The 24769-nt window shown below is 43.5% G+C and overlaps 1 protein-coding gene across 9 annotated transcripts in view; it reads left to right on the top strand.

The window, feature by feature from the left end:
* Positions 1-24769, top strand: part of UNC13B (unc-13 homolog B) — a 381168-nt gene that overhangs the window by 198912 nt on the left and 157487 nt on the right. For 8 of the 9 annotated variants that reach the window (XM_073343305.1, XM_073343304.1, XM_073343298.1 and 5 more), the window contains one exon: positions 18096-18142. In XM_073343305.1, the coding sequence (XP_073199406.1) occupies positions 18096-18142 (47 nt within the window). Of the gene's footprint in view, positions 1-9167; positions 9191-18095; positions 18143-24769 lie in introns of all 9 variants that reach the window. The other variant, XM_073343306.1, reaches the window with a different exon arrangement.

Raw genomic sequence — 24769 nt, 5'->3', positions numbered from 1 at the left:
TGCATTGTTTTATTTTTGAATGCAGCTTTTTTATACATAATTCTACATTTGTAAGTTGAACTTTCATGACAAAGAGATTGCACTACAGTACTTGTATGAGGTTAATTGAAAAATACTTTTTTACAGTGCAAATATTTGTAATAAAAATAATATACACTTTGATTTCAATTACAACACAGAATACAATATATATGAAAATGTAGAAAAACATCCAAAATTATTTAAATTTCAATTGGTAGTCTGTTCTTTAACAGTGCAATTAAAACTGTGATTAATCGCGGTTAATTTTTTAATCACGATTAATTTTGAGTTAATCGCGAGTTAACTGCGATTAACTGACAGCCCTAGTATAGACATATCAAAGTGTTCAAATCCCGATAGTAGGCAGTGTGGTCTGGAGGAAGGAGAGCGTGCTTGAGTGTCAGCATTCTTGGACTCTAGTCTGACTCTGACATGGGCTTCTTGGACAACCTTACATGTCCCTGCAGCTCCCTGCCTCCATTTCCCCATGTGTAAAATGGGGATAATACAGCATAGTGATGATGTAAAGATCAATCAGTGTTTGCACAGTGCTTTGCATATGTAAAGGGGCATCAAAGTGGTAAATTATTATTACAGTTGCTCTAGTACATCAGGTGTAGTATGTGTTCTTGGTGCAGGAAACTGAAGTGTTTTGAGGGAGGCTTGGCATGAGCAAAGGAAGTTGAAACTGGGTAGAAATCAGATGTAGGGAGGAGCAGACTTTTTTTTTTTGCAAAATAGTCTGGAACATGAGGGCAAAGCTTGAAGTTGACGTGGAAGTGGAGAGGAAGCTAATAAAGTGAGGTGAGGTGGTCAGAACAGGAGGAGGGGGGAGATGGGTTTGGCCCCAATGTTCTGAATAGCCTGGAGCCAGTTAAGGATGGTGTAAGGAGGCCACATCGGTTTGCAGTAGGTGAAGCGAGAAGATGATGAAGGTTGTGGCCAAGGTCTTAGAGGGCATGAGAAAGTTAATCATAAAATCTGTTCCATTAAAATGAGATTGATCTGGTGTTTGTTTTCTCAGGAGATGTTATAATAGAGAAGAGGAGCTGCTTTAAGGTGCTATGGTGCTCTGTCTTCACTACACTTAGCTTAGTATAGATTTCTGAGTCAAACCCTGTTTTTCAAGGTCACCATACTCAGAATGCAATGAAATATGCCTTGCCAACTCATGATGCCTGTTGAAATCTCATTTTAAAAATAAAATGTTTCTGTTTTTACAGCCTTTATAACTGTCTGGGTCAGCTCCACTGGTGACCTAATCCCTCCTGCCTGCCTCTAAGCAACTCTGACCTTGAATTATAGTTGTTTATATCTTAGTTTGAAAGTTAAGTTCAAGATATTTAATAGAGACGTCTGGTAACTGTGCAGCGAAGGACAGAAATAACCTGGAAGGTATTAATAAATCGTTGTGTGTTCTGGTGAAGGAATAATTGGTGTAAAGGTTTAAATTACTTATAGTTGTACCCAAATGCAAATTACCTGAACAATTTAGAACTTGGCAGATGTATCTAAATAGTGGTTCTTTCAGTTGAATTTGAATACAAAGGAATATCCTCTTGACAAATTGAGGAAGCTCAAAATTGAACAAGTCAGTTGGATGGAGTTCTGTGGTAAGGGTTGAATTAAGTGTTAATTTTTGGTGATGGCTGGAGGGCAAATGATTCTAGGCGGGGCTGGTAGCATGGCCTTTTATTAAGGGTGTCTGATGCTTCCCAATAAATGACTTTGTTTTCAATTGCTTATAACTTTGCTGAACATTCAACCAGTTCGACTGATATTTTCCATCCCAGGTGTCTGCCTGAGGCTGTTTTTTTTTTTTAAAGCCAGAACTTTCAGCCTTTTCAAAGAACAAGTGGAAAATACATTTTGCCCACATTAAGTTCTGGTATTTTTTCTGCTCCATTGCCCCATGTTTTGTAAGTTGTGAGGGGGTGGCCTTCGTTTCTGGGAAGTACCTATTCCCATCCCTTTTTATAAACAATCCCTTAAACAACAAAAAAAACCTGTCCAAATTTGGCCAACTTATAGGCCTTTGAAAAAACTTGAGTTCACACATGCTCAGTAGAGCATTGTTATATTTTAGCAGCTAAATTCCTCAGACTCCCTCTGCGTTGAGCATGCTCCAGCCCCAGGGCTGAACAGGATTTTCCCTGCAATTGCAGCTCTGGGCTGCTGTGGGCTGTGCCAGGTCCTGGTCTGGGCACCTGAACTAAGAGCAGGGAGCTTCTCTCTTCTTGTTCTAAATCAGTGGTTCTCAGCTGCAGGTCCATGGCCCCCTAAGGGTCTGTGAGCCCTTTCAGGGGGGGCGCGGAGCCCTGCAGATGAAACCCAGTTCCCCCGAGCCTAGGGTGACCAGACAGCAAATGTGAAAAATCGGGACGGGGTGGGGGATAATAGGAGCCTATGTAAGAAAAAGACCCAAAAATCGGGGCTGTCCCTATAAAATTGGGACATCTGCTCACCCTACCCCAGGCCCCCCTACCCCAGCCGGGAATGGTGCAGGGGCGGAATCCAGGAGCTGCACTGGGATCCCCCCTGGCCTGTACACAGCCCCTAGCTACCCCCTGCCTGCATACAGCCCCTAGCTACTCCCTCCCGGCATCCTGAGCAGCTTTTTAAAACTTTTTGAATTGAGTCCCCACTTTGAATTATATTTTTGCTTGCGTCCCCACACAGCCTGGACAGGCTGGGTGGCCTCCTGAGTGAGTCAGGGGATGGAGGTGGCACTCCCTCCCTGGACTCTGCTGTGTGGCATTGGCTCAAGCCCCGCAAGCCCTTGCCCCCTGTCCCCCAAATAGAAGTAAAACTATGCCTATGCCCAAGGGTGCCCCTGGGGCAGGAACACCGTGCTCTTCCTCCCTCCCTCCCCCACCACACTAGGCCCTGGCGTTTTTATAGCATGTTGAGGGGGGCCTTAGCAAGAAAAAGGTTGCGAACCCCTGCTCTAAATGACTCCCTGCTGGGGGAGAATAGGTTGGCATAAGGAGCGCATGTATGTAAACTGGGGCTGGCTGGGCAAGGAGATTGGAGTCAGAACCAGTGGGGTAGGGGAGGGAGGTCAGGGGAGATAGAGCTGACGAGGAGATGGGGTGCAGGGGAGAACTGAATGACTGTGCAAGGAGAGTGGGACTGGAATAAGAAGCTAGGGGTGGGAAAGAGACAGGATTAGTACAGGGACAAGTTGGAGGAGGTGAGCAGAAGATGCCATATTTGGGGGAATGGGTAGAAGAGTCTGTACCTATCAGTTCACACTCTTCTCCAGAGCCTAGAATGGACCCCCAAATTCCTGAGTTTTGCCATTCCTCTGCTGTCAGCAAATATCTGTGAAATCCCCTGGCAGTGTCTCATCTCTCTCTAATGCTGGTCCACATAATAATAATAATAATACTATAACCTAGCTTGAATATATCACTTATCTGCCCGATACAGTCTTAATTCCATGATCACATACTGGTTTTTTCCCCTCACCAGATACCTGCCTCATTCAGTGCACAAGTTCATAGAATCATAGAATATCAGGGTTGGAAGGGACCTCAGGAGGTCATCTAGTCCAACCCACTGCTCAAAGAAAGACCAATCCCCAACTAAGTCATCCCAGCCAGGGCTTTGTCAAGCCTGACCTTAAAAACTTCTAAGGAAGGAGATTCCACCACCTCCCTAGGTAACCCATTCCAGTGCTTCACCACCCTCCTAGTGAAAACGCTTTTCCTAATATCCAACCTTAACCTCCCCCACTGCAATTTGAGACCATTACTCCTTGTTCTGTCATCTGCTACCACTGAGAATAGTCTAGAGCCATCCTCTTTGGAACCCCCTTTCAGGTAGTTGAAAACAGCTATCAAATCCCCTCTCATTCTTTTCTTCCGTAGACTAAACATCCCCAGTTCCCTCAGCCTCTCCTCATAAGTCATGTGTTCCAGTCCCCTAATCATTTTTGTTGCCCTCCGCTGGACTCTTTTTGGTCTGGGGGGGCGGGTAGCAGCACATGGCTCGGGACCCCCCACTTGTGCTGAGGGGAGGGGGGCTGGTGGGGCTGGCAGATTCCCTACCCAGCTCCTTGCAGCTTTGCGGAAGCGGTGACATGTCCCTCCCTCAGCTCCTAGCTTCATGTGCTTTCCAGCCCAAGCACCGGCTCCGCAGCTCCCACTGGCCAGGAACTGTGGCCAATGGGAGCTGCAGGGGCAGTGCCTGCGGGCGGAGGCAGCACGCGGAGCTAGGAGCTGAGGGAGGGACATGTTGACACTTTTGAGGAGTCCCCTAAGGTAAGCGCCGCCTAGAGCACTTACCCCATCCTTCACCTCAACCCCCAGCCCTGAGCCCCCTCCCACACCCAAACTGCTGCTGCTGCTGGGGGGCCTGAAACTGCCCCAGCAGTGGCCATTGCAGTTGGCCCAAGGGCTGCCCGAGCTGCTCAGGCGGCCCTTGGGTCGCCACTGCAGAAGTCACGGAGGTCCTGGAAAGTCACAGAACAGTAATTGGCTGAACAAGCAATAGGACTGAGTGGACTTGTAGACTCAGTTTTACATTGTTTTGTTTTTGAGTGCAGTTATGTAACCAAAAAAAAAAAAAATCTAAGTTGCACTTCCACACTAAAGAGATGGTACCGTACTTGTATGAGGTGAATTGAAAAATACTATTTCTTTATCATTTCTATAGTGCAAATATTTGTAATAAAAAATGACATTAAGTGAGCACTGTTCACTTTATATTCTGTGTTGTCATTGAAATCACTATATTTGAAAATGTAGAAGAACATCCAAAATATTTAATATATTTCAATTGGTATTCATAGAATCATAGAATATCAGGGTTGGAAGGGACCCCAGAAGGTCATCTAGTCCAACCCCCTGCTCAAAGCAGGACCAATTCCCAGTTAAATCATCCCAGCCAGGGCTTTGTCAAGCCTGACCTTAAAAACCTCTAAGGAAGGAGATTCTACCACCTCCCTAGGTAACGCATTCCAGTGTTTCACCACCCTCTTAGTGAAAAAGTTTTTCCTACTATCCAATCTAAACCTCCCCCACTGCAACTTGAGACCATTACTCCTCGTTCTGTCATCTGCTACCATTGAGAACAGTCTAGAGCCATCCTCTTTGGAACCCCCTTTCAGGTAGTTGAAAGCAGCTATCAAATCCCCCCTCATTCTTCTCTTCTGCAGGCTAAACAATCCCAGCTCCCTCAGCCTCTCCTCATAACTCATGTGTTCCAGTCCCCTAATCATTTTTGTTGCCCTTCGCTGGACTCTCTCCAATTTATCCACATCCTTCTTGAAGTGTGGGGCCCAAAACTGGACACAGTACTCCAGATGAGGCCTCACCAATGTCGAATAGAGGGGAACGATCACATCCCTCGATCTGCTCGCTATGCCCCTACTTATACATTCTATTGTTTAACAGTGCAATTGAAACTGTGATTAATTGTGATTAATTTTCTTAATTGTGGTTAATTTTTTTGAGTTAATCACGTGAGTTAACTGATTAATTGACATCCCTACAATTTTTTTAACAACTTTTTTTGGTTCACTGAAGAAAAAAAAAACATTTTATTTTGGGTAGGCCCCAAACTAATTTAAATTAAAAAAAAATTCTGTTTGTCCACCAAACCAAAAAGAAAAAGGGTCATTTGCCCAAGTCTACGAGGAACTCCGTGACAGAGACAGGGATAGAATCCAGTATTCCAAGGCAGCCTTTAGTTATCTTAACTGGGAAACCATCCTTTCCCCTCCTTCCATCCCCTGTCTTATTCATTACCCACATTCCATCTTCTATGGCAAATGAGGCAGGGGTCCTACAGGCAACAGCTTCCCTTCACTGCATACCTTGTATTCATGTCCAGAACCTGGTCCATTCTGTGTACTCAACGAGGCACTGTTCCTGTAGAAAAAATAATTTGAGATCATGTAATTAGAGGCTGTATCATAATGCATGTGCACTAAAGAGCTGAATTCTAGAATTTACTAACCTTTGAGTGCTTGATTTTGCAACCTGTAATAAAATTTTTTTAATAGTTCTATGTGTATAAAATATATAGTTATCCTCTTTGTGGCCCAGTAAAAGCAACAAATTAGTCCAGCTGTTAGAATTGGTTATCCCAGTTTTGTCAGATTACTAGCGGATCAGGTGTGATATTTCGGAATGGCCCAATGTCTTTAAACTTTCATGACATTTTAGCAATACAATATACTTTGTGCCACCAGCTTATGGCAACCAGGATCATTCCTGAAAACTGGGGTAATAATATTGTACTGTTGCAGTGTATTACAGTGCATTGCCTGTGAAGATCTCAGATACTGTGTCAGTGTTTTGTGATGCAGATTCAAGGAGCTGGATAAATTCATATGATCATACTGGTGTCCATCTTGGTTTCCATAAAGTCAACATTAAGATAAAAACGCCATTGAATATTATGCTTGTGAAGACTCTAATGATGTTACACACACAGATTTTTTTTAGCTAGTCCATCAAGGGTAGTTGCTCAAACATAGCCTAAAACTAAATTAACATTTTATTTGAATTGAAAACTGTATAGAAGTCTGTGCATTAAATTTTTCTGTTGCAATATTTTGATTTTGTAGCCATACATATCCTGATCCAGAAACTCTGCTAAAAGCATAAGTTTTAGCTGCATTCTTGCTGGTCATTTGCATAAAATGACTTTACTTTCAGTGATTAAGTTAAAAGTAGCTTGTCTATTTTAATACTCTTAGTGATCACACATATGTAATTTACACCCTATATAGAGCAATTTTACAAATTGTTTTAGCTATTCAACTGATTGCCCCTAGTTGCTATGAGGACTTGACTTAGTGCTTGTTTTCTCTAAAGTCATTTGGTTCCTTCATACAGACAAAGAACTGTTACACTGTAAGGTTTGTGAAATGTCTCTTTGTATACCTACAAATCACTGTGAACTAGAAGTGCAAATAATCTCTAAAAGTTTGCGTGACTCTTGCAAAACTTCACTAATGTTGGAATGGTCTTTTAAAGTACAGTACTGCTTTATTTTATTTTTGGGAGCCTAGTTTCGCTGTAGGAAACCCTCAGATTTTTTTTCATAAAATAAAAATCTTATTAAAAACAGAAATGGTCTTTGCTTAGAAAAAGTCACAAAGTAAAATTTACACAATGGAGACTGCTATTTTCTGCTGACAGACAAAAAAGAAAGGGTAGGAAGAAAGGAAGACTTTGGTCTTTTAAATCAAATGTATAAATACACAGTCACCTAAAGGAGTATACTCTCTAAGAAATTCCTCTTGAAGCTTCAGCTTTTCTGTGACCAAGAATATCTCATTACACAGTTGTTGCCATTTTCTGATTAACAGAAAAATTAGGAGAGGAGGAAGCATGTTTCCTGATTTCAGTATTTATTTTCCCCCGTTTATAAAGTGCCTAGCCACGGTCCTAGAAAAAAGAAAAGGAGTACTTGTGGCACCTTAGAGACTAACCAATTTATTAACACGGCTGTTACTCTGAAACCAGTCCTAGAAAAGCCAGGGAAAGCAGATGAATCTTGTAGCCTGCCTTGAAAAGGCCAGCACTAGGCTGTTGCAGACCCCATTAACCATCCTTAGGCTCTACCTAAACCCTCTGATGTAGAATGCGTTCTATCATTAGGATGAAGAAGCTGGGAAGTGAGGGGAGAGAAATAAGAAATGCACCTTCTTTCTGTGATAAATGGTGCAAGTTATCTGTGTACGTGTGAAATTCCTGCTCGCTGTCTGGTAGTAAAGTAATACAAGTTATGCAGGAAAATGGCAGCATCTTTGAAAAGACTGAGAAAGTGGTAACTGCCTGCTATTCTGGACCCCATTTTGAAAGAGATATTTGTCCTCCAGGATAGAGCTCTAGCCTGCTGTGGCATGGGGAGAGGAACACTGTACCCAAACATCCTAAAGCTTCCATCCCATCTTTGCTGGAAGGGATCTTTACTGGCTTCATTGCACTGCCACTCCTTGTGGTTGCACGCTCTCTCTGTAAGCACACCAGGTGTACGGGTTCTCAGAGATTCTGAGTTTGTAATGCTTCCTGGGCTTGCAAGCACCCCAGAATGTATTGAGCAATGAGATGGTGCTTACCCTGCAGAACTCTGAATCATTGTTGCAAGTCTCATGCTGGGTGTGTAGGTAGGGATGGGAGCTCTGTTGCTGTTAGCTGTATGAGGTAGGAGGCACTGGCCGTATGAGTTAGTGTTATTTTCAGGTGAGAGGGAGAGGATGAAAGAGGGATGGAGAAGTGCAGCTAGGAGAAGATTGGGGGAAAGAGTAGAAAGAAAGGTAGGGATATGAAGGAACGTTGGTAAATAACCCAGAGGACTGATGGACGCACTCTCTCACTCCCCCATGTTCACACATACAGGTGTATTTGCATATGTTTCATAGCGTAATGACTCTGCAGTGGCTCATTCACGAGAGCCAACCTTTGGCAATATGCTAATAGCTGATGGTGCCACCTAACTGAAAATGGCCTTTATGGAAAAGATAAAAGGGCCTCTCCAGCAAGGTCAACACTACCTGGGGAAGCTGTGCTGGTGCACTTGCAGGCAAAATTCAGTAACCTTACGTCAGGGGGAAACAGTAGGTGAAAAATGCAAGTTTGAAAAATGTTCACTGCAGTTTTAATAAACGGGACCATTTTACCCCTCTTGATTTTCTTCAGCCTGCTGTTGCTTAGGCATTTGATCTAAATACAATTAATAACAGAAGATCGACTTATCCTAGGAGTATGTCAAGTCCAGACTAATCGCCCTGGGACTGTTTAAGAGGGTCTTGCCTCTTTGGCCTTATCCGCCAGGCAAGCATGTAAAGTGTGTGATACAAAATTCTGAGAAGAAAATCGGATTATGAAAAAGTTTGTCTTTTTTTAATGAAAAGGGAACTGAAGCCTTTTTGTTTGTTTAAAAACAATTTAATATGCATAAGAACATGAACCCTGATGTTAAAGCTCTAACTAAAAATTATCCATGTTTTAGCTAAATAGACCTTAGTATGTAAATGTTCCAGACAAGCATGTGAAAAGCTTCCCACCACACTAACAGCTCTTGGACTCTCGGCAAAGGTTTATTCCACTTTTCAAAGTTCTGTCGCAAAGTCCATGGCAGAAATCTACTCTAACTCTGTTCTTCTCCTTCCCCCCTTTTTTTTGCAGAAGGAAGTAGAGGAGAACTTCAGGTTATACATACTGTATATTCTAACCAGTGTGTCTCCTCCTTTTCTGAAGCTCCAATGTGTGTGCATGCCCTGTCTAATTGTAACCAGTTGCTTCAGCTGAGGCTTTCAGATTCTTCCGGAGTTTAGCATGTTTTGGTTTTCAGAGGAATCGCTAATAACGTGTATGAGCAAAGAAGAGTCTGTTCAGTGCGGGTTACCTCCTAAGGAAAAAATATTCATACTTTATAGATTGAGAGATTCCTGAATGATACTCTGTGATCTGTGTGCGTATATACATGTGCAACATTAGCAAAGGGTAAGTGGGTTCAATGTAAGTGTTTTATCTAGTGTTTTCTAGTACCCCATTTACTTCCTGCACCTCTTGACAAAGTGAATGGTTCCAGTCCACACTCTTCATCACTAGCATCACTTCATTAATCTCTCAATGTTTTCTGTATAATTATTGCATTTAAAAGCTGAAACTACCATTTATGGGTTGTAATAACACTGGGCTCAAGCAATATTACATGAACTGGAATACAGGTTTGCTGTAGATTCCTATACCGATTCCTTGGCTACTGTGCTGTATATTTTCCTTGGAATTACAGTGTCTTGTGTTCCAATATACAGTGTAAAGGATACAACTGTGCCATCTGTACTTAGATGTATTTGCTAATCTGAAACAGTTTGCTCTCCAGTCACAGGACCTATGCTGAGATTTGCATCACTGCTTGCTGCCATTCAAGTACACAGACGGTACTGGGTTTAACTGTGTGATAAATCTTTGAAAAATGTTTGTTCCCCTCTCTCCTCTCCCTACCCCCAGTGCATTTATGGAGTTTTTCATGGAGTGCTATGCAATTTCTTAGCGTGTATTCTTAACTTCGAGTGCAGAGGAAATTCTGCCTGTCTTAAAAACCTTTCATTCCTGTTTCAGTTGCCATTTTGGTTTCCTTCATGTCTCACTTTGGGTTTTTTTGAGTCAGTGCCATGTGGGCTAGGTACTCGTTGCATGAATTGCTTTTCATTAGTTTCTGTGTCTTGAGCAAAACCGGCTTCCTGCAGCAGTTTGAACCTCACATGGTCATTTGGCTTGTATGTGGAACAAATCTCCCGAGGTGTCATAGTTCCCCGAATTCAGAAGTTTGAGCTTTAAGCTTTAGCTTAGTCACGTGTGTATCAACTGCTTCATATTAGTGCACATGACAAATAAAAAACGAAATGTCTCGTATGTAACATTTTCTCTGAGGTAAATCCTCTGTCATCTTCCTCCTTTCATGTAAAAGCATCAGATACCTGCCAGGCTGCTGAGTCTGCCACATAGAGAATTGTAATTGCCTGAATTTGGTTATCCTCCAGCTGCCCCTGGGATGGCAACCTTTCAGTCAGTTGCTTAAGCTAATGCCATTGTTACATTATGGTGAAGCTTCTTTGCAGATACAGGGGGCGTGGATGAAATAGTCACCTTTTGCTTTTCTGTAACTTTGAACATCATGTGTAAAAATGCGTGAGTGATCAAGTCAGGTTAGTTGGAATCTTGGTCCAGTGTTTAATAACTGTGACCACTTTGCTCAGTCTGAGCTCACCAATGCCTCTGAAAACACACTCGGAGGTTCGGTAGGGGTACTGACACAGTCACTCCTATCTTAGCGTCTTCGTCCTCCTGATCCTTACAAAAACAAATTTAGACATTGGCATTTTTTTTCAATGTTAATAATTTAACGTACTTATACACAGGTAAGGACACATTTAAAAAAATAATTTTAACCGTGGTGCTTCTTCAACCATTTATGTATGGTGGTTTTACATATCAATATGTTTTTCACTTATGCTGATAACTTGATTGATGCAATGTTTACGAGGAATAGAAGATTAAATGGGTTTTAAAAATCAAGGTTATTGGTTGGTAGGAGAATTGTGAGTTACAGCTTAAGTAAATGCTACTGGGTGTAGTGTTCACTACTGTAAGTGGTCCCATGGTTTTATGTGTGGTAGTAAGCACTATACCTGGTAAAAAAGAAAAGGATAACTTGTGGCACCTTAGAGACTAACCAATTTATTTGAGCATAAGCTCTCGTGAGCTATAGCTCACTTCATCAGATGCATTCAGTGGAAAATACAGTGGGGAAATTTATATACATAGAGAAAATGAAACAATGGGTGTTACCATGCCCACTGTAATGAGAGTGATCAGGTAAGGTGAGCTATTACCAGCAGGCGAGCGGGGCGGGAAAAAGCCTTTTGTAGTGATAATCAAAGTGGGCCATTTCCAGCAGTTGACAAGAACGTCTGAGGAACAGTGGGGGTGGAGGGGGGGAATAAACATGGGGAAATAGTTTTACTTTGTGTAATGACCCATCCACTCCCAGTCTCTATTCAAGCCTAAATTAATTGTATCCAGTTTGCAAATTAATTCCAATTCAGCAGTCTCTCCTTGGAGTCTGTGTTTGAAGTTTTTTGGTTGAAGAATTGCAACTTTTAGGTCTGTAATCGAGTGACCAAAGAGATTGAAGTGTTCTCCGACTGGTTTTTGAATATTATAGTTATTGACATCTGATTTGTGTCCATTTATTGTTTTACGTAGAGACTGTCCAGTTTGGCCAATGTGCATGGCAGAGGGGCATTGCTGGCACATGATGGCATATATCACATTGGTAGATGTGCAGGTGAATGAGCCTCTGATAGTGTGGCTGATGTGATTAGGCCCTATGATGGTGTCCCCTGAATAGATATGTAGGCACAGTTGGCAACGGGCTTTGTTGCAAGGATAGGTTCCTGGGCTAGAGGTTCTGTTGCGTGGTGTGCAGTTGCTGGTGAGTATTTGCTTCAGGTTGGGGGGCTGTCTGTAAGGAAGGACTGGCCTGCCTCCCAAGATCTGTGAGTGAGATGGGTCGTCCTTCAGGATAGGTTGTAGATCCTCGATGATGTGTTGGAGAGGTTTTAGTTGGGGGCTGAAGGTGACGGCTAGTGGCATTCTATTGTTTTCTTTGTTGGGCCTGTCCTGTAGTAGGTGATTTCTGGGTACTTTTCTGGCTCTGTCAATCTGTTTCTTCACTTCAGCAGGTAGGTATTGTAGTTGTAAGAATGCCTAATCACATCAGCCACACTATCAGAGGCTTGTTCACCTGCACATCTACCAATGTGATATATGCCATCATGTGCCAGCAATGCCCCTCTGCCATGCACATTGGCCAAACTGGACAGTCTCTACGTAAAACAATAAATGGACACAAATCAGATGTCAAGAATTATAACATTCAAAATCCAGTCGGAGAACACTTCAATCTCTTTGCTCACTCGATTACAGACCTAAAAGTTGCAATTCTTCAACCAAAAAACTTCAAACACAGACTCCAAGGAGAGACTGCTGAATTGGAATTAATTTGCAAACTGGATACAATTAATTTAGGCTTGAATAGAGACTGGGAGTGGATGGGTCATTACACAAAGTAAAACTATTTCCCCATGTTTATTCCCCCCCTCCACCCCCACTGTTCCTCAGACGTTCTTGTCAACTGCTGGAAATGGCCCCCCTTGATTATCACTACAAAAGGCTCCCTCCCCTCCCCCCCCCCCAGCTCTCCTGCTGGTAATAGCTCACCTTACCTGATCACTCTTGTTACAGTTTTCAGAGTAACAGCCGTGTTAGTCTGTATTCGCAAAAAGAAAAGGAGGACTTGTGGCACCTTAAAGACTAATCAATTTATTTGAGCATAAGCTTTTGTGAGCTACAGCATCCGATGAAGTGAGCTGTAGCTCACGAAAGCTTATGCTCAAATAAATTGGTTAGTCTCTGAGGTGCCACAAGTACTCCTTTTCTTTTTGTGAATACCGACTAATACGGCTGCTACTCTTATACCTGGTAAGTATTTGGTGGACCAGGTCCCAGGTTTGTAAAATTATTGGCTGTCAGTATGAGAAGTATAGAACCAAATGAACAGGGATGTAATGATTCAAGTTTTATGTACTTGAGTAACTGTTTAAGACTCCATTATTGAAATACATTATCATACATTTATACACTTTACCAAAATGAATAGTAAAAGATAATGTCCAGATTTAAATGAATAGTCGGGCTGGATTTTGCACCCCTTTCAGTGATGAGTGGTTCCTAGCTTTCAGTAGTCCAAGTTGCTTCTTGAGGAGTGAGGGACAACTCAAGGAAAGTAAGGATGGCAGAAATGCTGAATTTTTTTTACTAGAAATAATTCCTGAATGGTTTTGTATGAACGCTTTGGTTGTGGATACTCTGGGTGTTAAATTGTACACGTTTTCTTTCCTTTCCTGCTTGGTTCATGAGAAACAATGGCTAAAATACCAGCCATCCTTTGGAACCGCCTTCTCCTTTGTCACTTAGTTTGTCTCCTGGTCCCACCCTGTTGAGTATTGGACTTCCTGGCTTTGAGATAGGTCTGGCTGCCTTAGCTGCAGTCTGTTCTGTGAGCTAACAACTGCTGTCCGCCAAACCCTAAGGGTATGTCTTCACTACCTGCCGGATCCGCGGGCAACGATCGATCCAGCGGGGATCGATTTATCGCATCTAATCTAGATGCAATAAATTAATCCCAGAGCGCTCTCCTGTACTTCAGCACTGCGAGAGGCACAGGCAGAGTCAATGGGGGAGTAGCAGCAGTCAACTCACTGCGGTGGAGACACCACGGTAAGTCGACCTAAGTACCTCGACTTCAGCTACGTTATTCACATAGCTGAAGTTGCATAACTTGGATCGACACCCCCTCCCAGTGTAGACCAGGGCTAAGTGTTTTGTACTGACTCGAACTGTCTTGTAACTAGCAGCCTGGCCCAGGCCCGTGGCCGGCTGCTGAACCCTTTCCCTTTCATGGGAAAGGTGCAGTGCTACCTTCTGACAACAAACTGCCAGGCTCAAGGGACAGCGCTCATCAGTTGTGGTAATTCCACTCTAACAGCACTGCAATCTGACATCTCTGCCCTCGACAGGCGAATGTAACTCTCTGCAAAATGTCACTAGGTGCTGTAGGGTATATTATGATATGTTACGTTCTCTCTCTGCTGTGATAGCACCTCCTGAGTTGAAGTCTAACTTCAACTAATCCTAGCTGCAGGAAATGCAGCTTCCAATCCCTTATTGTCAGGCAGATTTTAGAAATATTAAATATTCTGGACACTATCTATGCTGGTGTTTTAATCTCTTGAAAACTGGCTAATTATATTTAGTACACCTCTGATGAGCTAGTCAAATACTTTTTCTACCACTCTCTGTGTCTGAGAAGTTATTTTCAGCAATAAACCACTGTTAATTTGCACTTAACACATTTGGTCCTTGATTCCAGCGGAAAAATTGCTTTTTCACTCCTGTGTTACTGCTACCAGAACATTAAATTCATATCTTCAGCGGGCTTGACAATCCTATTGATTTAACTATATGCTTCATTGCATCTTCTCCTGAAGTTTATAGGAAAAGTGTGGGAATTATTCCTGTACTCTGTTTTTCCGCTTTGAAAGGAAATACCTGTTTATACTGTGTTCTAGATTTTTATGGTCCCCTTGTGTCCTCACTCTGCATTGTCAGATCACCTCAGTGGGACTGTAGAGGTATGGCTTAGGTGAGAGGGTATGGATGGCATGGCTTCAACGGGGGCACCCAGGAAGTTGTGAAGAGGTATAGCCCCCTCAGAGGAATGCTCCTTCTCTCTGCAAATGCCCCAAGATCTGTGAGGAAACTCCACTGATCTTCAGATTTCAGTAGGGCTGAAAGCTCCTGCTTCTTGCTTGTTCTGCAAGCCTTCACAATCATGTATCGTCAAAGTTGGGATACATTAAAACTTATATATATATATTTAAATCAATGGAATGAGCAAGGCATGTGCCAAACTTAGTTTGAACTGTCTGACTTTGTTGCAACATTTGCCTCCATCCTGTCTTCATCTGTTTAATCCAAGTTAGACTGTACGCTTTTCAGGATAGGAGTCTTGTTTTCTGTCTAGACAGTGTCATGCACGCCAATGGAGCTATAGAAATAATAAATAACAGTAAGGAAATTGGACTTCTCGCCCTGAGAGGTTGATGATTCAAACTGAGTGGAAACTCGCTATGTTTTCTCAGTACCTTCAGGTTTTCCATGGAGGGTTCTTCATAAGTATGTGATTCTGTCCATAATTTCTATGTTATGCCCACAGGAAAGAAACAGAAGAATATTCCTTTCTGATGCTGTCCTCTGTTTTCTATCCATTATTTGACTGGAATGTACTTGCTGACAGATGTCCCTTTACATTGATGTGGATTCTGGAGAGGACACCCACTTTTAGAGAAAGGGTGCCTGTTATACTAACCATCTTTGCAATCTCCACAGATAATGATTTACACTTATGTTTTTCTTTTCTGTACACGTGATTTATATACTGTCAGCAAATTAAGATTCATACTGACCTAAAATAATCACTCTTAAATGTTATGATCTCTTCCACATACCCCAATCTTACCATTAGAAAGTAGTTATTCAGCTTTGAAGATGAAGTTCTGGAAGGGCATGAGCTAGGGTTACCAACTTTCTAATCGCACAAAACTGGACACCCTTGCCCCACTTCTGCCCTGCCCCTTGTTAGAGGCCCCACCCCCTCACTCCATCGCTCACTTTCCCCCAACCTCACACATTTTCACGGGTCTGGGGCAAGAGGTTAGGGTGCAGGGGGGGGTGAGGGATCCCACTGGGGGCGTGGGCTCTGGGGTGGAGCCAGAAATGAGGGGTTTAGGGGGCTCTGGGCTAGGGCAGGGAGTTGGGGGGTGAGAGGGGATGAGGGTTCTGGCTGGGATGTGGGCTCTGCAGTGGGGCCAGGGATGAGGGATTTAGGGTGCAGGAAGGGGGCTCAGGGCTGGGGTGGGAGTTAGGGTGCAGGAGGGGGTTCCGACCTGGGGCAGGTGGTTGGGGTGTGGGAGGGAGTTTGGGGCGCAAGCTCTGGCCCGGCGGTGCTTGTATCGGGCGGCTCCCGGAAGCAGCCGGCATATCCGGCTCCTACGCCCAGGGGGCAGGGAGCGCTGCGTGCTGCTCGCACCCGCGTGCTGCCTGTGCCCGCAGGTGCCGTCCCTGCAGCTCCCATTGGCCATGGTTCCTGCACTTAGGACCTGGAGGGACATGTCGGCTGCTTCCAGGAGCCGAGTGGAGCTAGGGCAGGCAGGGAGCTTGCCTTACCCCCACTGTGCTGCAGACCAGACTTTTAGCAGCCCTGTTAGCCGTGCTGACTGGAGCTGCCAAGCGTTTAGATGTTTGCCTGCATGTGTGTGTTCTCTGTGTGCCGTCCCAGCTCTGTACAGATAGTTGGCAGAGCAGACCTCAAGTCGAACTGCCCAATGACCACAGGATCCGTTAAGATACGAAGGCGCCCAGCCAGGTTTATTGTCGACAAGGCATGGTAATAGCAGCTGGCAGACTCTACAAGGATACTAAGACGTGTGCCCGTGACAATGGACGCAGCTCAGTGAATAGCAGGACTTTCCATTCCCCCCTAGGTTGACTCTCCCTCTGAGACTCCATTTTATACATCAGTTACAAACAAGTTACATATTACCCCTCTGAGGTAGTTAGTTGACCCACTCTGACATAGCCAGTTTCCGCCCATCACACTGTCATCCAGACCTTATCTTTAGGAGGGGTCAGCGTGTTCCTATTATCTTTGGAGAACGCGCTGGTATTGGGGTGTTCTGGTACCACCCTTCTGCAATGTGTTTGCATGTGTGCTCTCTGCTAGCACCTCTTAGGAATGTGCATTTTCGCAATATCAGCCCTGTTCTTGCCAAAATCTGTGAGTAGGGCCTTCCTCTTGCTCACAGCCTGACTTTGCCTTATATCAGCAAAGCTTTGACCACTACTTTATCTCAGGCCTCATACCAGCCTCTGATACAAGGGCTTATGTTTCAGGCTTATGTTACTACTACATCAGGGTCCCTTTTCGACTGGGTAGTCCAGTCAAAAACTGGACACATGGCAACCTTAGCATGAGCCCCAAGAGTTGGTTAGCAACAGACAATAAAGGTACCTTTTTTCTCCAGATATAGTTACAGTAAACAATTTCTCTCTGCACAGCAAATTTTACTGGTCCTTTTAGGTACATAATAAATATTTAAATCCTTCTCAATTCTTATGTCATTCCATTGAGGAATTTTTATAGAAGCAAAGTCAAACGACATTTTGCCCACAAATGTATGTTCCTTACACTACTGTAAGTATTACTCTGAATACTGTAAGAGTGTGGCTTGAACTGACACAAGCCAGATGTGATACTGAAAACCTGACCATAGTTTACCCCATTGTGCCTAGGGATTGCAGCTGTCCTGGTTCTCAGCTGGGCACCTCATTAAAAAGTGAGTGTCCCTGTATACCCTGTGGAGTACAAAGCTTTTGCACATTAACTTAAAGGTGGAGTTCTACAGCAAACTGAAGTTTTTGTTTTGTGGATTAGGAAGGCCTTTATATTTGTGCATGAATAAAATCACAGTAGGTTGAGGTATTCCCCTGCTAAGTAAATCAAGATCACTTATGTTTGTAGCTTCATTCTGTCCCTCATTTGTGCATTTCTTACAGCTTGTTTTTAATTTATAATATTCAAATATAAATGTACTCCTGGTGATCTAGAGCGATAAGGAATTCTTTGGCTGGGTGGGGAAGGCTGGAGTTGCTCTTCTGAGACTCCTTTTGAAAGGGGAGTGCACTGAACAGGCTCTTTTGGTCCCTCTTTAGGTGTTTGATGAGATTCCATCAACTGTTTGTGTATCCCCATGACCTGTCCCGCCTTGCTGCAGTCATTTGAGGTGTTTCTGGAAATGGAGTGTTTGTGTGCGTTTACCTGCATGAAGTGTGCTCCATTACACCTCTCCCCAAACCTTATCCTGCTGATTTATTTCAGGTTCTCTTCTTTTGGAAGCTAACTTTGTTTCTTTTTCATTATTTAAGGGTCAAGATGATGGAGATCCATCAAAACCACCTTGGTTCAAAGAAGGGTAAGTGGGATTTTGTACTATTTAATTTTCCATTTTAATTGTTTCACGCTATTTTGAGTCTCATTTCACTTAAGCAAAAGTATAAGCGACATGCACGCTACAAATTGTTTTTAATGATTCTCTTCAAATTGTAGCGCTTTAAGTCATAAAGATGACCATACCGCTTCCAAGAGCAGGATGCTGATATGTTTTCACAGCCTCCATTTAAATTGAGAGGAAAGCGACATAACAATAGTGTGTATTGTGCGGCTGTTCATGTTGAGACCTGGACTCAAGTACTACGTTGGAATGGCTACACCTTGTTTATAAAGTGCTATATGCAAACGTGTATGGTGATCATAAGTATTCATAGTCCTTTCTATCCAAATTGGAGTGGTCAAGTGCCTAAAATCTTAGAGGAGGCTTTGTATACTATCTTGTTCTGAGTCAGCCAGGAAGCTGGCCATATTGGAAAGGAAAACCAGCATCTCAGAATAAACGTTGAGTTCTGCCAGTGTTCAGATGCCTTGTCCTAGCTCCTGATAAAAATGGACCTAAAGAATGTTGTGAAACTACCCTATGAGTGCAGCAACGATGGCAAGTAGAGTAAGCTGATAAAACTGGAGGGACTCGGCAAAGCTTTGCAAAATCTCTTTAGCTCAATAATGGTCACAACTATTAATCTGTAGCTCGTCAGCGTGAGGTGAGTTGCAGTTTCTTCACTGTGTAGTATGCTAGCCACAGCAACTGGAGCTGGCAGATTTTGATTACAAGTTAAGTCAGCGTGATGCTTTGCATATTGGATGTCACCACTGTAGTTTCTTCATAATGAATTCGAGTTTGTTCAGGACAAAGACGTGGACACATTAATGCTGCTTGAGTTTTGTGTGTGTGATATTTGGATAGAAACATATGGCTTTGCTTTGTTTTTTCATTCACTGTCATTGCATGTGTACAATACACAGTAGGCACTGATGTGCAGAAGCAGCTTTGTCCTGAAATCTTAGCATAATATTGGTTCTCCCTGTGTGTAAATTAGATTTCATAACATTGAAATAGGTTTTCTTAGCCAAACATTAAGTTAAACCAAATAAGGCTTCATTTTACAGCTCTTTACTTTTTAGTAATTGTTTTGCAATGTTGGCTGTGCCATAGAGAGCTCCTTGCCACACCTGCAGAAGCCTAGTGCTGCCTAGCAACCTCCTGCTTCCCAAAGGAGCCCAAGACTCTGCTGAGGAGGTTGGTGGAGAACTGGCAATTAGCGGTAGCAGAAGATAGTGATTTATTCTAACTATAAACAACACCTTCTACTCTCTTTTTAACAAGGAGTTTGTATAATAAATATACCAGTTCACACACTTAAGATGATTTGCTGGCCTGAAGAGTAGAAATTATACTTTTTGAAATAATTACTTATTTTAAATTATTTTTGTATTAAACAAGACTTGTACTATTCTACACAATTAAATTTGCGTCAGACAAAATAATTCATTTAACATTTCTTCATTACACCAGAAATGTGATGTTTATCCAAACTGTGATTTATATACTGTATTCTGCCACACAAAGAACTTCAATAAAAGATGGCTCAGGTTGAAAGGGTGTTAATGCCTAATACAGCTAGCACCGAACCAAATGCTTTGGTTCTGGGAATGGGCGACAGGGGATGGGTCACTTGATAATTCCCTGTTCTCTTCATTCCCTCTGGGGCACCTGGCATTGGCCACTGTTGGAAGACAGGATGCTGGGCTAGATGGACCTTTGATCTGACCCAGTGTGGCCGTTCTTATACGATGAGAGGTCTAATAACATATTTAAAAATTCATAAGAAGAATTATTTTGGTGAATTCTATGTCTTGTGTTATGCATTAGGTTAGACTAGATGATCATTGTGGTCCCTTTTGGCCTCAGAATCTAGGGAAGTGCCACAATCCACTCAAGCTTTATTTTGCCTTAACGTCTGTTGATGAGTGAGACATGCTTTCGAGCTTACACGTAACTTCTCTTACCAACAGAAATTGGTCCAATAAAAGGTTTTGCCTCACCCACCTTGTTTCTGTAGTATTAAAATAGACATGCACATTCTCTCAATGGGTACGCTTCCAATACAAAATAAGTATTGATACCAAATATTAAAAAATTGAGGTAAAGCTTCAGCACAAAATATTATTCATGTGCAGTACAGTATATAACCAAACAATATATTTATGCAAAAAATTAAACATTCCCTTTCTGCTTATACACGGACACTATTCCATCCATCAACAGATCACGCTGTAATAAAACTCCTACAAATATTACATATGTTGCTGAGCAGTAAGATCCTCCTACTTTTATATCTGCAATGTGCACGTTAGCAAAAGCATGTGCGCTGTGCAAGTGTCAGAGCCCATAATGTGGGCTGTCAGACCCAGGAGTAGAGTTAAGGTCATAGAATCATAGAATATCAGGGTTGGAAGGGACCCCAGAAGGTCATCTAGTCCAACCCCCTGCTCAAAGCAGGACCAATTCCCAGTTAAATCATCCCAGCCAGGGCTTTGTCAAGCCTGACCTTAAAAACCTCTAAGGAAGGAGATTCTACCACCTCCTTAGGTAACGCATTCCAGTGTTTCACCACCCTCTTAGTGAAAAAGTTTTTCCTAATATCCAATCTAAACCTTCCCCACTGCAACTTGAGACCATTACTCCTTGTTCTGTCATCTGCTACCATTGAGAACAATCTAGAGCCATCCTCTTTGGAACCCCCTTTCAGGTAGTTGAAAGCAGCTATCAAATCCCCCCTCATTCTTCTCTTCTGCAGGCTAAACAATCCCAGCTCCCTCAGCCTCTCCTCATAACTCATGTGTTCTAGACCACTAATCATTTTTGTTGCCCTTCGCTGGACTCTCTCCAATTTATCCACATTCTTCTTGTAGTGTGGGGCCCAAAACTGGACACAGTACTCCAGATGAGGCCTCACCAATGTCGAATAGAGGGGAACGATCACGTCCCTCGATCTGCTCGCTATGCCTCTACTTATACATCCCAAAATGCCATTGGCCTTCTTGGCAACAAGGGCACACTGCTGACTCATATCCAGCTTCTTGTCCACTGTCACCCCTAGGTCCTTTTCCGCAGAACTGCTGCCTAGCCATTCGGCCCCTAGTCTGTAGCGGTGCATTGGATTCTTCCATCCTAAGTGCAGGACCCTGCACTTATCCTTATTGAACCTCATCAGATTTCTTTTGGCCCAATCCTCCAATTTGTCTAGGTCCTTCTGTATCCTATCCCTCCCCTCCAGCGTATCTACCACTCCTCCCAGTTTAGTATCATCCGCAAATTTGCTGAGAGTGCAATCCACACCATCCTCCAGATCATTTATGAAGATATTGAACAAAACCGACCCTTGGGGCACTCCACTTGATACCGGCTGCCAACTAGACATGGAGCCATTGATCACTACCCATTGAGCCCGACAATCTAGCCAGCTTTCTACCCACCTTATAGTGCATTCATCCAGCCCATACTTCCTTAACTTGCTGGTTAACTCATGGTCATGCCAAGTGTCAAAGTCAGAGTCAGCAACTGAGATGTGAAAGCTGTCTTCAGGTGTTCAAAGCATTGGTGGGTCTCCAGTTGGCAAACCCCACAAACCTTTGGATGTCTCAGATGATTCAGTGTTTGGCCCAACCCCAAATTGCAGACACGTTCTGTGGGTCCATCCATAGTCTGTCTGCTGACAGGATGAACTCCAAAATCTTGAAGGATGATTGGTCAAATGCATACTTTTCCAGTTTTCCATATAAATCATGCTAGTGCAATCGTTTGAGAACTTCGTGGACATGGTGGTCGTGACTTGCTTTTGGACTACTGGAATAGAACATAGGACTCGAAGGGACCTTGCGAGGTCATCTAGTCCAGTCCCCTGCATTTATGGCAGGACCATAATTATGTGTATATATATATATATATGTGTGTGTGTGTGTGTGTGTATATATATATATGTGTGTGTGTGTGTATATATATATAAAAATTTAAAATTAAATTAAATAGCCTCTGAATATGCTATTACAAACTGAACTAGGATATCCTGCTCCTCTGAGGTCCAGTTTGGTGAACACCTGAGCTGACCGGACTCAGTCCAGGTCCTCTGGGCTTTACCGGTAAGGGGTACTGATTGCATATAGTTATTATGTTCAGTGCCCTGTAGTCTACACAAACTCTCAGGAGCAGTCTTTTTTGCCAGAAAGAGTATTAGGGCTCCTGCAGAGGAGGTAAATAAAACCTTAGTTAGGTTTTCCTGAAGGTACTCACTTAACGCTGCCAGCTCTGGTTTTGACATAAATATACATGCCTGAATAGCACGTTAGCTCTGGGCTGAAAGTCAATGGGGCAATCATAAACACAGTGTGGAAGCAGTGAGTCAGCTTTCTGTTCTATGACAATATCCTGGCAGTCTTAGTATTTTGCAGGAAGATGTGGTCCATTGTATGGGTTTGGCATTTCTAGGTCTGACATGGTTGCTGTTATGTGGGGAATGTCTGGGTTGCCAGAGTGGTACCCTCAGTCTTGGTTTCTAGGGTTTTGAGTTCTTGAACAGGAAAGCAACTCTCCCTACAGAAGCTGGATTGGAAGGTAATGAATATGGTGATTGTGGTGGTAAGCCAGCATGCCCCTAAAGTCATGGTGAAATGTGAGGAGGTAATAAGGTTAAACCGTATGACTTTGTGGTGCTCCCCTGTCACCACTTCCATCAGTGCAGTCTCCTGTGTAACAAGGCCTGATGCCAGCGGAGATCCACCTATTGTTTCTACCACATCCGGTGTAACCTTGGGTTGTAGTGAGAGACGGAAGATCATGATGGTGGAAAAATCCATAAAATTGTCCCCTGCTCCCGAATCAGTCATTGTATGGGAAAGTCCTGCTCAACCTGCAGGATCTGCAATTTTAGGGAAATCTGTAGAAGTGGAGGTGGAGGAGGAACTCCTAGTTTAGCATAATCTAAGGATTTCTCCCTGGTGGTACCCAGGCTTGGGTTCATGACTGGGTGTGAAGTTAGTCTCTTCACTGTCATCAGGTTAGCATGGTTTTTGACAGGACGCTTGGCTACTGTATGCCCTGCTCCTCCCTAATAGAGGAAGAGGTTTTCCCATCTTTGGAACTCTTGTTCACCCAATGATAGGCGGGAACAAGCTCACTTGGTCCTGAGGGCTGAGCCTTAGGTAAGTGCGTGAGGTAGGAGGGCTCCTCCTACATTCCAGTTGCCATTCATGCAGTCTGGTGCCTATCCGGATGCACAGGCCTGTGAAAGCCTTTTAAACTGGTGGGGGAGGGGATCCACCTGGTCTTTTAGTTCTTCACAAAGGCCATGCCGAAATGGATGGAGGATGACGGCGTTCCAGGTGTCATCTACAGCCAAACATCTGTACTGGCAACATAGGAAGGGGCTGACCCCAGGTTGGGTTTTTTTTTTTGAAACTTTGGTAAGGCAGTCTCTGCTGTGTGGGCTTTGTGAGGGTCATTGAAAAATACTGGCAAACGCTTGTAAGAATGAATCCCAGTTGGTCAGTACTGAATGATTCTGTTCTAAAAAGGAAGAGGCCCATGCCAGAGCCTCACTGGTAAGCAGGCTCTATATTAGCCCCTACTTTAACTTGATCTGTTGACAATCTAATTGCCTTTTATGATGAGATTACTGGTTCTGTGGATGAAGGGAAAGCAGTGGATGTATTGTTTCTTGACTTTAGCAAAGCTTTTGACACGGTCTCCCACAGTATTCTTGTCAGCAAGTTAAGGAAGTATGGGCTGGATGAATGCACTACAAGGTGGGTAGAAAGCTGGCTAGATTGTCGGGCTCAACGGGTAGTGATCAATGGCTCCATATCTAGTTGGCAGCCGGTATCAAGTGGAGTACCCCAAGGGTCGGTCCTGGGGCCGGTTTTGTTCAATATCTTCATAAATGATCTGGAGGATGGTGTGGATTGCACTCTCAGCAAATTTGCGGATGATACTAAACTGGGAGGAGTGGTAGATACGCTGGAGGGGAGGGATAGGATACAGAAAGACCTAGACAAATTGGAGGATTGGGCCAAAAGAAATCTGATGAGGTTCAATAAGGATAAGTGCAGGGTCCTGCACTTAGGATGGAAGAATCCAATGCACCGCTACAGACTAGGGACCGAATGGCTAGGCAGCAATTCTGCGGAAAAGGACCTAGGGGTGACAGTGGACGAGAAGCTGGATATGAGTCAGCAGTGTGCCCTTGTTGCCAAGAAGGCCAATGGCATTTTGGGATGTATAAGTAGGGGCATAGCGAGCAGATCGAGGGACGTGATCGTTCCCCTCTATTCGACATTGGTGAGGCCTCATCTGGAGTACTGTGTCCAGTTTTGGGCCCCACACTTCAAGAAGGATGTGGATAAATTGGAGAGAGTCCAGCGAAGGGCAACAAAAATGATTAGGGGACTGGAACACATGAGTTATGAGGAGAGGCTGAGGGAGCTGGGATTGTTGAGCCTGCAGAAGAGAAGAATGAGGGGGGATTTGATAGCTGCTTTCAACTACCTGAAAGGGGGTTCCAAAGAGGATGGCTCTAGACTGTTCTCAATGGTAGCAGATGACAGAACGAGGAGTAATGGTCTCAAGTTGCAGTGGGAAAGGTTTAGATTG

Source organism: Lepidochelys kempii, chromosome 5 (assembly GCF_965140265.1).
Source record: "Lepidochelys kempii isolate rLepKem1 chromosome 5, rLepKem1.hap2, whole genome shotgun sequence".
Classification (NCBI taxonomy): domain Eukaryota; kingdom Metazoa; phylum Chordata; order Testudines; family Cheloniidae; genus Lepidochelys; species Lepidochelys kempii.
This window is presented reverse-complemented; position numbering and strand designations above follow the sequence as displayed.